Source organism: Chlorocebus sabaeus, chromosome 27 (genome assembly GCF_047675955.1).
Source record: "Chlorocebus sabaeus isolate Y175 chromosome 27, mChlSab1.0.hap1, whole genome shotgun sequence".
NCBI lineage: Eukaryota > Metazoa > Chordata > Mammalia > Primates > Cercopithecidae > Chlorocebus > Chlorocebus sabaeus.
The window spans coordinates 14,662,203-14,675,098 of NC_132930.1; the positions used below are offsets into that span (position 1 = coordinate 14,662,203).

Genomic DNA, 12,896 nt, shown 5'->3' on the forward strand with positions numbered 1-12,896 from the left:
CCTGCAACCCTCATTTTTGTTTTAAGAAAGTTTTATTGAAATGTGTGAAGCTGTTTAGAGTATCTCTACTTCATAAAGACTTATAATTTGTCTTTATTATAAAATTGGTTATCAGTAGTACATGACAAGGCTGGGCATGGTGGCTCACGACTATAATCCCAGCATTTTGGGAGGCCAAGGCAGGAGAATAGCTTGAGGCCAGGAGTTCGAGACCAGCCTGGACGACATAGTGAGACCTTGTGTCTGAAAAAAAAAAAAAAAAAAAAAAAAAGGCGTTAACTCAGGCATGGTGATGTGCTCCTGTAGTCTCAGCTATTCTGAGGACTGAGGTGGGAGGATCACACGAGCCCAGGAATTCCAGGCTTCAGTGAGTTGTGGTGGTGCCACTGTACTCCAGCCTGGGTGACAGAGCTGAGACGCTGCCTCTTTAAAAACAACAACAACAGGTGACAAATACACATTTTCTAAAGTTGTCAGATTGAGTGACAAACAAGTCTTCACTGTTGTCAGTCTACCAGAACAAGGTAGTCAGCAGGTGTCAGAGTGTGTCCCAAAGGAATGTGTTCACCTTTGCCTTGCCTGTGAATTCTTTGATAATTTATTTGGAGAAGGCTTTGAATACTGGGTCAAGTAACCTTTAACTCCTTTGCTTTTGCAAACAATATAGTTCGGCCAGACCCTTCAACAGTGGCCATGTTGGACCTGAAAAGAATAAACCAGTGCCCTCTGAGTGAATTCATAAAACTCTTTTGACGCACTGTGTACTTGAGGTAGAGAATGCCTTATAGCCATGTACCACCTATATTTATACGACATATTATCTGTTCTTCTAGGAACACTGTTAAATTCTGTGTCTAGTTGAATTGCTCATTGTTTTTTCTATATGGCCTGAAATCTTTCCTGAGTTTTACTTTCAATTTATTTAGCTTTATTTTGAAAATATCTATTTTATAAGATGTGTGAAAATATGTGTATAGCATGACTTTTTGTTTTAAGCATAGTAGTGTTAAATTTCAAGGAATAAATGCAATTTATCCTACAGTTAAAAACTAGATAACATGAGGATGTTTGGATTATACTGGGAATTATACATAATTAATTTCCAGTAATGTCTTTGAATGTAATTTGGGTGTTTCCCCCTCTTTCTTACAGAGAGTCATCTACTAGTGCACTTAATTCAGTATACTCATGTGTATGGTTATTGATCTCATGTACAGTCTAAATCAGTACAAAAGAGATATCACTTGCAATTTTGAATAGGATTACACTTGAAAACTGTGTCATACAGAGTTTCTTACCTAGCCAGGGATCCTAATGTCCTTTACAAGTGACTTTGTACTTTTAAGACATCATTAGTGTGCTGCTGATTTTCTGTGAATAGAAGAGGTAAGGCTAAGCAAGAAATAAAATAGTCTTGTTTCCAAAGATAGTTGCGAATTGAGAGGAAATAATAAGTGTGGTCTCCTTGAGTTATCAAGTCAGCACAAGTGGTTTATTTGAAGAATGATCTATTTCCACTGTCAGGTGGTATAGGCTAAACTGTCACTGCATGTCCTCTACAGAATCTAGATTTTGGGGGGTTCCTGTCTCTAGATATTTGCCTTCTTGGAGTTAGGTGAGTGGAGGGTAATTCGTTTTCATCCTCCTCTCCATGAACCAACAAATTTCTGTTCATAACAAAAGCAGGAAGTCTATCATCCTCTAAATCCAGATTATAGTTATTAAGGACTGGGCTTGACTTCTTCCATTGTACTCTCACCTTTTCAAAAGATTTGAAAGTATGCTTTACCTGGATCGAAGAGGTACTGTATAGTTCATAGCTCCAGGATGGTTCATAGCTTTGGAAATATTTTTATAATTTCGTGAGAAGCAAAAATCAGAAATGTCATTTTCAAATACAATTGATAAAACATTTCCTTAGCCAGAGTTAAAATACTTTTGGCTTAACTCTTCAGTTTGTGCTTCAGTTTGAATAGTTAATTGAATGTATTCCCATTAAGTTAAAGTTCAGTATTCCATAAAGTAGAAGATAAAAAAATGCAATCCCTCCTAACCTTGTATTTTAAAAGTTATTTGTTTTCAATTATAAATTATAAGAACTAGAGCCCATAGTGCTGGAATGTTATGTAAATAAATACTTTTCCAGATTGATAGAAAATTACTTTAGAACTTCGAACAATTGTCTACTGAAACCTGATTGTATCACTTATTAAAATGCGTTTGTTTGTGACTATTTTACAGTACTGCTGATAGACGAATTCATAACATTGATAATTAGTTTAGGCCTCAAGATTGTTTTTTTTTTTCCCTCCAGATGCGCAAGATGACAAGGAAAGAATTAAAAAATATGGAGCATTTATACGTTCTCTTCCAGGGGTCAACCGAGCAACATTAGCAGCTATCATTGAACATCTGTATAGGTGGGTAGATGAATGAACTTTTCTAGACATTTCAAACACAGCACTCAATAAGTCACTATTTCTTATACGATTGTGAATCTGTCTACATATCATAAGAGCTCATGTTAGTCTGTCTTTCTGTAATTAAGTCACATTTACAGATAAATAGCACTAGTAATTTCTTAATCAGAAATAATCATATACAGTGTCCTCAAAGGCATCTGATGCATAAGCAAGAATTTTAACACTCACTTGGTTTGGAAGCTGGAGAATGAAGGATGTGCAGGGACCAGAATTTTGTAACAAGAATCTGTCTGTGAGGACAGTATTTTCTCATGGTGGACATTTCTTTATTATCAGTTTATATCTTAACTGACCTTTATATTTTGGTATCAGGCTATTGATACAATGAGGAAATTTTAAAAATCAAAAACAATTTTCTATGTCAAGGCATGAAAGTCTCCTTGTATTTGGAAAGATATGAGGAATATAATGGTGCCTTTACAAATGAGGTCTGAAGGATGAGGACATTTGAAAATAAACTTTTAAGTTAAAACTGTTTTTTTTTTTTAATCTTAGCAAGAATTATTACAAAAACTTAAATGTAAATTTTGATTAAGGAATATGTTGTCGCTCCCTGAATGGATGAAATACTCGCTTGAATAAATTTCTGTAAAGCTGAATTTTGCTAAAAGTACCTTATTTGCAGTCTCCATTTAGAAATCTTTCACAATTTGTGTTCTTTCCTCTTGTTCTTTTCTTTCCCAACCACTACTTCTCACTTATATCAGCTCCATTATTGTAAAACTGATTTTCTTATTGCATCATACAAATATAGTCTACATTATATAGTCCTATCTCTATGCCTATGAGACGTTGAGACAAAATTTAATATAGAGAATTTTAGCGGGCAGCATGGAATTGTAGAGGATAAATTGGACGATTCATTGCGCATTGTGGTCCAGGGGATGCATCTGTGCTTCAGATTTAAAGAGACATATGAACTGGGCGTGAAAGAAGAGTATGAGAAATGAGTGACGGATAATGTCTGAGACATAGGAGTACTAGGAGATGAGACGGTTATAGTTGACTGACAGGAAGTTGTGGAAGGCTTTGTAGGTCATGCAAAAATATTTGAATTTTATCCTTTAATTGATAAAAGTAACTGGTCAAACGTTTATGGATAAAAATCCCTATGATGGGATTGGTAGGGAAGATGTAGCATAGAGGCAGATAAGCTAACTAGGAAACAGTTTTGTTGAGTTTCTGATGAGAAGACCTGGAGGAGAAGAGACTGGGCAAGCTGAATATGGAACATTGGAAATGTTAACACCTCGGAGCAGAGAAGTAAAGGAAGAAAAGGAAGCACTATATTATACCTACTTTTTCCCAGAAACTAAAGCAGTCACTTAAACTAAAGACAAGAGAAGTGAAAAGTACCAAAGGGTACTTTTTGCAGAAGGAAGTCTCAAGAAATATAGGAATGTCCTTAAAGATAATGTCCTTAAAAGATGGAGAGGTAAATTTGGATGAGGACAAGTTGATTTAGCATTTAATTCAATCCCTACCCTAGCTAAAAGACCATTTCCGCCTTCAGTAATATCCACTAAATTCCATTCACAATGGGATTAAAGAGTTTCTGACTGTGAGATACTTAGATTCTAGTAACAGAGACAGACATGCAGATAAATTTTCCAGATGTTTACAATTAATGGTAGTGTGAAAGCATAGACATTGTTTTGAGAGGGACGTTCACAATTATTACATCCTCTTCTATTAAATTCCAGCTCCTTTTACGTCTTGAAAATCACGTGTGACGATTGCCCTTGCACCATCTCTGCTATGCAATTTGGTATTTTATTATGAATTGCCTACATTATCATGTTTATTGCTATCATGTTTATTCACCTTTTCTTGTAGCTACCTGAATCTGTGTTCTTCATAGATGGGAATGTCTAGCTTAGTCTTACTACATTCATTTGATGGAGTTTCTATGTTCATTTGATGGAGTGTGCCACTTACAGTTCTCATCTGTTACATTTTTAGCAATGTCACTTTCCCTTTCTTGGGGATGATGCTTCAGGGAGTTGTTTTGGGTTTTTTTGTAAACTTTTAAGTTCATGGGTACAGTGTGTATGTTTGTTACATAGGTAAACTTGTGTCATGGGGAAAAAATGTAATACATTTTAAAATAGTCTACTTTGTGATAATTTATTTTGAATAACTGTATGGACACATGTGCCCAAATATTCTTTCTCACTTGATTTGCACTTTCGGGAAAATTTAGCCTAGCTTTGCAACTGGAATTTGGAACTGTCAATTATATGCCTAATGACCTACCTTTTTTGCCTGTTTTCTGCATACCTCCTACCCCATTTCCTCCTCCTATGCTGCAGTCCCACAAGCCATTTTACGCCATTCTGCAAGCATACTTCTATGCTTTGGCCACAGGTTGTTTTATAGGTCGCAATTGTTTTTATATGGTCAGCCCTTTCTCTAAATCAACAATTAAATATGACTTTGTAACTTTTACTAATCTGTTTAATAGTACTTTTTCTCATGTTCTTAACTAGATTATAAGCTACCTGGAAGAAAGAACCATGTGTTTTTAAGTCACCACTGTATCTTTTATATCAGAGAATTCCAATATTGGTGTGTTTAAAAATTGATAAACTGACTTTCTGTTCTATGAAATTTCCAAATAGAAGTGTATCATAATGAACTATGCTTTTCTCTGACAGGGTTCAGAAATGCTCAGAAATCAATCACATGAATGCCCATAATTTGGCCTTGGTCTTTTCATCCTGTTTGTTCCAAACGAAGGGACAAACTAGTGAAGAAGTGAATGTAATTGAGGACCTAATTAATAATTATGTAGAAATATTTGAGGTAAATATTTTGTATCCTGCCCTTGTTAAAATGGTTATAATGTCACTGTTTGCCAACACATATATATGTTTTAGGGTGTTATTACTCAGATCTTTATTAATATTTAGAAATAGGTAAAATAAGGAATAGTCATATTTTTAAAAATTATAGGCATAAGTAGCTTTTAAGCTATAGTCATTATTTAAATTTGGTTGCATTTACAACTTTTTACCATCTGATGTCTGTTGGACAGAATATTTCTATCTATAGGATTTTTTGCTTGTGTTTTCTTTTTCTTCATGTGTATGAGTTATATCTACTTAGAGGTATAAAGTTATAAATTGAACAATTCATTAATAAATACCAGACTCTCAAATTCTTCAGTTGAAAGCACTTTGGTTTTTTCTTTTAGTTATGTCCCCAATTGGGGAAAAAAAAGCACATTCTAAAATATTATTATTCTATGACATTTTACTAAGTAATCTGTTTTAATTGACTTTTTAATTTTCCATTTTATAAAGTTAATATTTTCATGTTTCATCAGAAAACGGTTGGAATAGGAATGATGTCTTGGTTCAAAGAAGTAAAATTAGAAGAAATAAGCCCAGGATTCAAATGGGTGGATTTGGGCGAAAGGTCCAGTTCTATTATATAACTAGTTCTAGCATCTCAATTTTGTCATTTAACCTTTTGAACATTCCCTTAAATGGTATTTATGAGTCCACTTGTTTTCCAGAAGTATGGCTATACCACATGAAGTCAAGAGGGTTAGTGTAATCAGTTACCATTGTAGAGTTCTTACATTCTTATTATAATCACTTATAAGACAAGAAAAAGGAGCTATTTTAATAAAACAAAATATCACAGTCTGTATCTTAATTCACATAGGAATAGACACCATATTGTGGGATTGTCTTTGCTCTTCGATCTCCTCTTTACTTCTTTCTATATGTGTCCACTGTTTTTTGATCAATAGCAACTTCTTTGCAATAATCTGATGCTGAGAAAATAAAGATTTAGGAAAATATGATGTATGGCTTTACATGCTGTCTCTGTTTTCTGTATTTGTAGTTTTCCATTAATAAAATGGTTATCTTCATAGTTATATTAAACTTTACCTAAATGATGGAAATTTAATAAGCACCTAATGAACATTTCAGTTTGATAAATGAGCTTTGTTTCTCAACCTGCATAAACTTAAACCAGTCATCAGATCCTTTGCTTAAGTTTCCTAAGAAATAGAACTTCCATCAATGCAATTGCAGCCTGAAGTAGTGTCATCATAAAATATTTTGAACTTTAGGATACTCTATCTTGTTTATTTTATTTCCGACCTAGCTATGTGGGCTCATACTGATTCCGATGGCCATTCTCATTTATTTTTAAGTTGTTGGTATTTAAATTCCTGAAGATTACATGAGGATGAGTGTCATCACTCTTCGTATTCTACATTATTAGAATGTCCCGAATTATATTTTAAACAGGTTAAAGAAGATCAAGTCAAACAAATGGACATAGAAAATAGCTTTATTACCAAGTGGAAAGACACCCAAGTGAGTAGTAATAGTTAGATCTCTAAAGAATTAAACAAAACAAAAACTTCCATTGTAAGTAAAGACATTTGCTGTGTGTATTTTCAAGTTCCTATTTTAAGCAAAGTAAAAGTAGTGGGTGAAAAAAACAACAATTAAGTAAATTGGTTGTGTTATTCTGCAACCTGATACATACATGCAAATTATGCTAATGTAAAATTTTAAAAATAGAGGAAAAATCAGTTTTAATTTACTTCTCAAGGTTTTCTTTGTAAGATCAACTTTTGTGTATAAAAACCATGACTGAAAATGCTAATGGATTTCAAAGGAAGCATTTAAAGCCAAAGAAATACTTAGAGTAAATTGAAAATTCAGACAGCCTAGTGATTCTTTTTTGTTATTGTGAAACTATAAATTATTTCTTATATGCTTTTGCTTTGCATGCTTTCAGATGATTGTATTAATGGAATGCGTCTAATGTGATCTTTGTAACACATTCTAATTTTTGTCCTAAGTTGACTTTTCTACATCCTGTTCTAATTTCCTCAATCACATTATACTGAATTTTTGTGTTCGGGTTGCACTATGCTTGTTTATTGAATATTCACTGAAATTTCTTAAGGCCGATCATTAGTCATCTTCTAGTAACTAGGAGTTAGAGTGGATTCAGGGTACCAATATAAATGATAGAAATGGATCAAATGAGCTCTGTTTACAGATAGATAATGAGGCAAATGCTTTTTTGTTAGAAACTAAAGTCTCCTCAGTCCTGAAATATCCACAGCTAACTAGAGGAGTCATTGAAGCTGTCATTCCATACAAAGAAAAAAATAGAAGAAGGCTTAGATCAGTACTAATACTATGATATTAATGAATTATTTTCTCCATTTTGACCCAGAGTAATTATGCAGCTTCCAAAGGTGTTAGCTTTAACCTTAAAAAATCTAGCTCATTATCAATTATCTTAAATTCTCACTTTTTTGGGGAGCAGAGAGGAAGACTTTAGTCATGAAATAAAGGATTGTGTGAGGCTGAGAGGTAACCCCTGACCATACTATCTACATTGTTATTTAAAAGGTTTGAGTATCCTTTTGCGTTTTTTTATCTTTTATATTTGTAGTATAATAAAGAAATAAGTTTTGAATGCTTTCAATTCAGTCTGTATAAGTAAGTAAAAACAAGAAATACAGTATTTGGAAATGATAAGTAAAAGAGTCTGGGAAAATCTGGTTTTTTTTACTTAAATTTTTCCTCTAATTCATTTAAAACTGTCTTCTGGAGTATTTTTTTCTGACATTCAGTCTCTTTGTCTTACCCCTGTTTGAATTTCTTACCTATTCTTCTTTTTTATTTCACTCTATGAGTTCTTTGTATTTACTTTTTAAGTTTTAAAATGTGTCCTTCCTGGAGAGCTGTTTATGCAAACATAGTGAAAAGCAAAAGTGTCAACTGTATTTTTTCCTTACTGGAATGTATCTGTAGCATTGTAAGTCAGGAGGAAAAACTGGAAATAAGCTTTTCTAAGCCTGTAATGCCAGAAAAATTAAGGAACTTTTTCAAAGTTCACCTTTAATGTTTTTCCCAAAGTTTACTCATTAGATTTTATGCTGAGGCAAATTTAATTTGAGAATTATTTCTTGATTATGATTTTTTTTATTTAAATCAGGTGATATTGTTTCTAATTGGTTATATAACTTAAGGGAACTTCTGAAAAAAGTTACTCAAAATATTTTTCATAGATTAGTTTGGTTCTTTGTTAACCTCCTATACGGTTAATCTATATAGTTATGATATGATATCCTAAGGCCTTTTATTTTAAGGCTTGTATCTTCTTCACTTAGTCTGTCTTTTGGGATATAATGATGACCTAAATTAGTACTTAATTCTTGGCCAAAGATAATTAAAAACTTCTTTTTATTGTCTACCATATTCCATGAATTACCTCACTTTTATTTTCATTTCTAAATTTATGTTATTTGTAGTTTTAATATAGCTCTGACATAGTTTATCCTCAAAGTTCAATTTTCGGGCATATCTTCTCTTTAAAAACGTAGCAAACCATATTTTGCCTTTTAAATATTGATATCATGCACACATTACAGCTTGAAGCAAAATTACATGTGGTTTGTTTTCACCCCTCATTTTGTTTGTCCTGTTAACGTACATGCTGATGGCTCCTACGACTTCTGTTGTCGTAGCCAGCATATTTCCATTGTAGCTGGATTCATTATTTTAGGAAGAATGTAAGGGTGTTTGAGAGCACTAAGCTCCTGAGTAAGAGATAAAAAAGAAAATCATTGTGATTGTTGTTGCTGATTATAACATTTGTGTAAATGCCTTGTCCTTAACCATGTCTGGAAATGGGCACATCGTGCTTGCGAACGGCGGAATTGAGCTTGTTTCATTGTTATAAAATATTCAAAAATATGCCTGGGGCTTTATAACTGTCTTCAGTTTCAAATGTGTGTTTTTACAACATATTTACCTGTGTTGTTTCTACCTCTGCCCTTTTCTAGGTTTCCCAGGCTGGAGATTTGTTAATTGAAGTATATGTAGAAAGGAAGGAACCTGACTGTAGTATTATAATTCGGGTAAGTTCTAAAGGTGGCTGTAAAGAGGACTGTTGGAAGTCACAAATGTTAGCATTATTTTACATATTTTGAATTTTCCATTATTATATTTTATGTTACTTCTCCAGTTCAAACGACTGCCATCATAGACTGTTTATACTGATATCCCCCAGGAATTCTGTATTTTAATCATTTGGAAAGAGAACATCTTATGTGCTTTGGATTACGTGTTAAGATTTTCTTCACGTTCTGGAAAATACTCCGAGCTTAAATACTTGCTCTTCCCCTTCCTAGCTTCCTGACATTACACAAGTTATTTGCTCTAGGCCTCAGTGTTCTCACCTGTAGAATGAGAAAAAAATCACAGTATTGCATCATAGCATTGATGTGAGGACTCTGTAAGATAATGCATGTAAAACCCTTAGCACATTGCTGAGCATGTGTTTAATAAATAACTATTACTACTAGAGCTGTTACTATTAATAATAATCCCTCACCCTTGCTTTCTATACTTTAGCATCCAGTCTTCCAATTTATTTGAATATAACTCTGGGATATTTATTTGGATAACTCTTTTATTCCTTGAGAGTACTAATCATTTGTGATGAATTAAAAATAGATCTTTCTCATGCTACTATATTTAGTAATTTGTCTGCCTTACAGATAGTAACTGATATTTCAGGTTGCTATTTGATAAGACTGATTTATTTGTATGAACAATAGACGTTTTGCCATGTAACAGAAATTTGGCTTTAGCTACTTATGATTTTTAAAGTCCAGGATTAAACAAAGTCACAACGTTAGATATATTTGAACTTAAGTTAAATATATTTTGATTTTAAGTTTTGTGTTTCTAATGATTATGAATTGTGACTATATACCAATTAAGTACATTACTTGGTACATGAAGTTGAAATATTAACACTGTAATTATAGGCTTTGTCTTTACGAGGCATTTGCCTTGCCACTCCTTGGCCATGTCATATTTCTTATGCTGAATGCATAATGCTGATCATAAGAGATGTGAGGAACTAGTAAAGATCAATTAGCACAAGTTAATCACTAATGCTAGAGGAGGTATTCAAAACACATGGCTTAAATCTAGACACAGGCTCTTTAGTAGTACATTTTAATTTTATTTTCTAAAGTCACAACAGAAGTTACAATTGAGCCAAGTTCTTATGTTATCTGGTGTGTTTAGATAAAAGACTTGCCAGTTTCACGTATAGTAACTCCAAATACTCTTTAGAAAATAACAAAAACTATTTAAAACCAATTATATAGGTTTTAATGCTTACGATTCTATAAAATCCTTTAGTTATATTTATCTCTGCTAATTATTACCTAAATGCATGGAGGTAGATGAAGCAGGTGATGTTCCAAGTTTATAAGAATGGAAACTGGGAAGTAAGAATACTAAGGCCAGAATACAAACCTGGGTCATCATAATCCCGACTGGACGTTCAGCGTACTGATCTGTATATTCTGTAAAGTAATAATTTCCCAAGTGTGAGTTTTAGGTGTTACTAAAGAGGAGCTTTTGGTCTCTGTTGATGCAAGGAATAGAGTTCTGGTCTTCCTGTTTCAGACCAAGGTGCTTCCTGCTTCCTGTTTCACAAGTGGGTTTCTCAATAATTTATTATTTTTTTAAGAAAGGGCTAGCCTTAAAAATATTGTACGTTCATGCAGATCAATAGCATCACTGAAATGATTCATCTGTTCCATACTGCTTGATGTTCTCTATTATTCCTAGATGCTACAATAATTTTTTTTTTCTTTTAAGTTTCTATTTCTTTGGGCTTTTCTAAATAGAAAATAGTGAACTTCATTGTATAATTATATTCCAAAAAAGCACTAAATTTCATAAAATACAAAAGGTAGACTTTGTGAGTTACCTGCAGTGAAATAGGTTTTTTGTTATTTATGTATGTTCAGTATGCTTATGAGCAATTATGGGCAGGAGAAATGGAAACAAATACATTTCTAAGGAACTTTTAGTAGAGACATCCTTTTACTGAAAATGTGCAAACCAAGTTGCAACTGCAGTATTACCATGCTTAAAACATCATTATAACTAAATTCGAATTGAAGAAAGCCATTTTGCTTTTGGCCAGCATGGACTTAAGACTGGCATAAGCAAAAAGAAGCAGCAACAAATAAAAAATTCCAAAAGTCCCCAAAGAGGTGATGTGCTTGTACAGTGGACTCAGGCTTTGGGACTTCTGTAGAGCCAACTCCCAGACTGGCATTGCAGACTCTGATATCCATCCTGGAATCCTGGTTCCAGCATACTTTGGTATCCTACCATCTGTCACTTGGCATGACAGGGCACACCGCAGACTACCAAGACCCTGGAGCTTTTTGGCATGACTGATAGCCATCGACTGTGTATAATTTAGAATCTAGGCTGAATAAACCAAATTACTCTACACTCTTAATTATAGAACTGATGAGTAAAAAGTTTTACATTTAGACCACGGTTGGATTCATTGTCTGGCGAAGATCATTCCTCATGTCATTGGGCACATTCTTTCCTTCTGAGTGGTCTAATTGCTCAGTAAGTGATTAAAAAAAATCAAGTCTATATCGTATTTTCTTTTTGTACTTAGGTACATTTTATGGAAAAGATCTGAACATGCTGTTTTCTCTATGGAATTTTGGAAGCTGGTTTTAACCATGCTCAAAATAAATTCAGGATATCAGTAAATGGTGGATGGGGAATATTATTGGCCTAGCATAAGGCTACTTCTGTGTCTAACACATTTTTTGAAGAAATATTACTTCTCTTACAGATATCTCCTGTGATGGAAGCAGAAGAATTAACTAATGATATATTAGCAATAAAAAATATTATTCCTACAAAAGGTGATATTTGGGCCACATTTGAAGTCATTGAAAATGAAGAGCTAGGTAAGTGATTTTTATGCGAGGGATTCTTAAATTATTTATACTATAAAAAAGCACTGTTTAGGACGAGACTTTATTAACATTTTATGTCCTAACATCTTGTTATGATTTTTTTTTTACCTTAGTGCATGTGTTAATATATGTTTGAGGTAGACTTTTTATGATTTTACTCATCAAAATAATTGTATTACCTTATTGACTATAAAAATACAGCGCAAGACTTTAGGTATCTCTTTTGGTGCCTCAGGAAAGAAGACCTTTGTTTATAAGGACAAGCGATTTGATTTGGTACAATATTCTGAATGGTGTGAGTTACTATTATTTAACAAGAACACTATGAACAGAAACAAGAATGTTGATTTAAAATATGTTTATTATTCTATAAAGTAATTTTCAGAGCAGCAGAAGCTTCATTTTTGTCTTTTTCCTTTTTCTATCTTTAGTGGGTCAAATATTTTGTTGTCTTTCATCTCCAAGATGCCTAGGAATAAAGGGAGCATTTAAAGCACTTTGACTACCCCAACAGTCAAGTGCTGAATAAGCTTAACATTTTAATAACACCTGTGGTTTCAAAGACCTCCAGAAAGAAAAATAAGACACAGAACGTCTTTGTACCTTCA

General features: G+C 33.3%; 1 protein-coding gene across 6 annotated transcripts in view; it reads left to right on the top strand.

The window, feature by feature from the left end:
- Positions 1–12,896, top strand: part of ARAP2 (ArfGAP with RhoGAP domain, ankyrin repeat and PH domain 2) — a 239,471-nt gene that overhangs the window by 120,119 nt on the left and 106,456 nt on the right. For 5 of the 6 annotated variants that reach the window (XR_005243943.2, XM_008017680.3, XM_008017677.3 and 2 more), the window contains exons 22-26: positions 2,315–2,420; positions 5,141–5,288; positions 6,752–6,820; positions 9,316–9,390; positions 12,162–12,279. Coding sequence is in view for 5 of the 6 variants with exons in the window: in XM_008017680.3 (XP_008015871.3) it covers positions 2,315–2,420; positions 5,141–5,288; positions 6,752–6,820; positions 9,316–9,390; positions 12,162–12,279 (516 nt within the window). In the remaining variant the exon portion in view is untranslated. The remainder of the gene's footprint in view (positions 1–2,314; positions 2,421–5,140; positions 5,289–6,751; positions 6,821–9,315; positions 9,391–12,161; positions 12,280–12,896) is intronic. The other variant, XM_008017682.3, reaches the window with a different exon arrangement.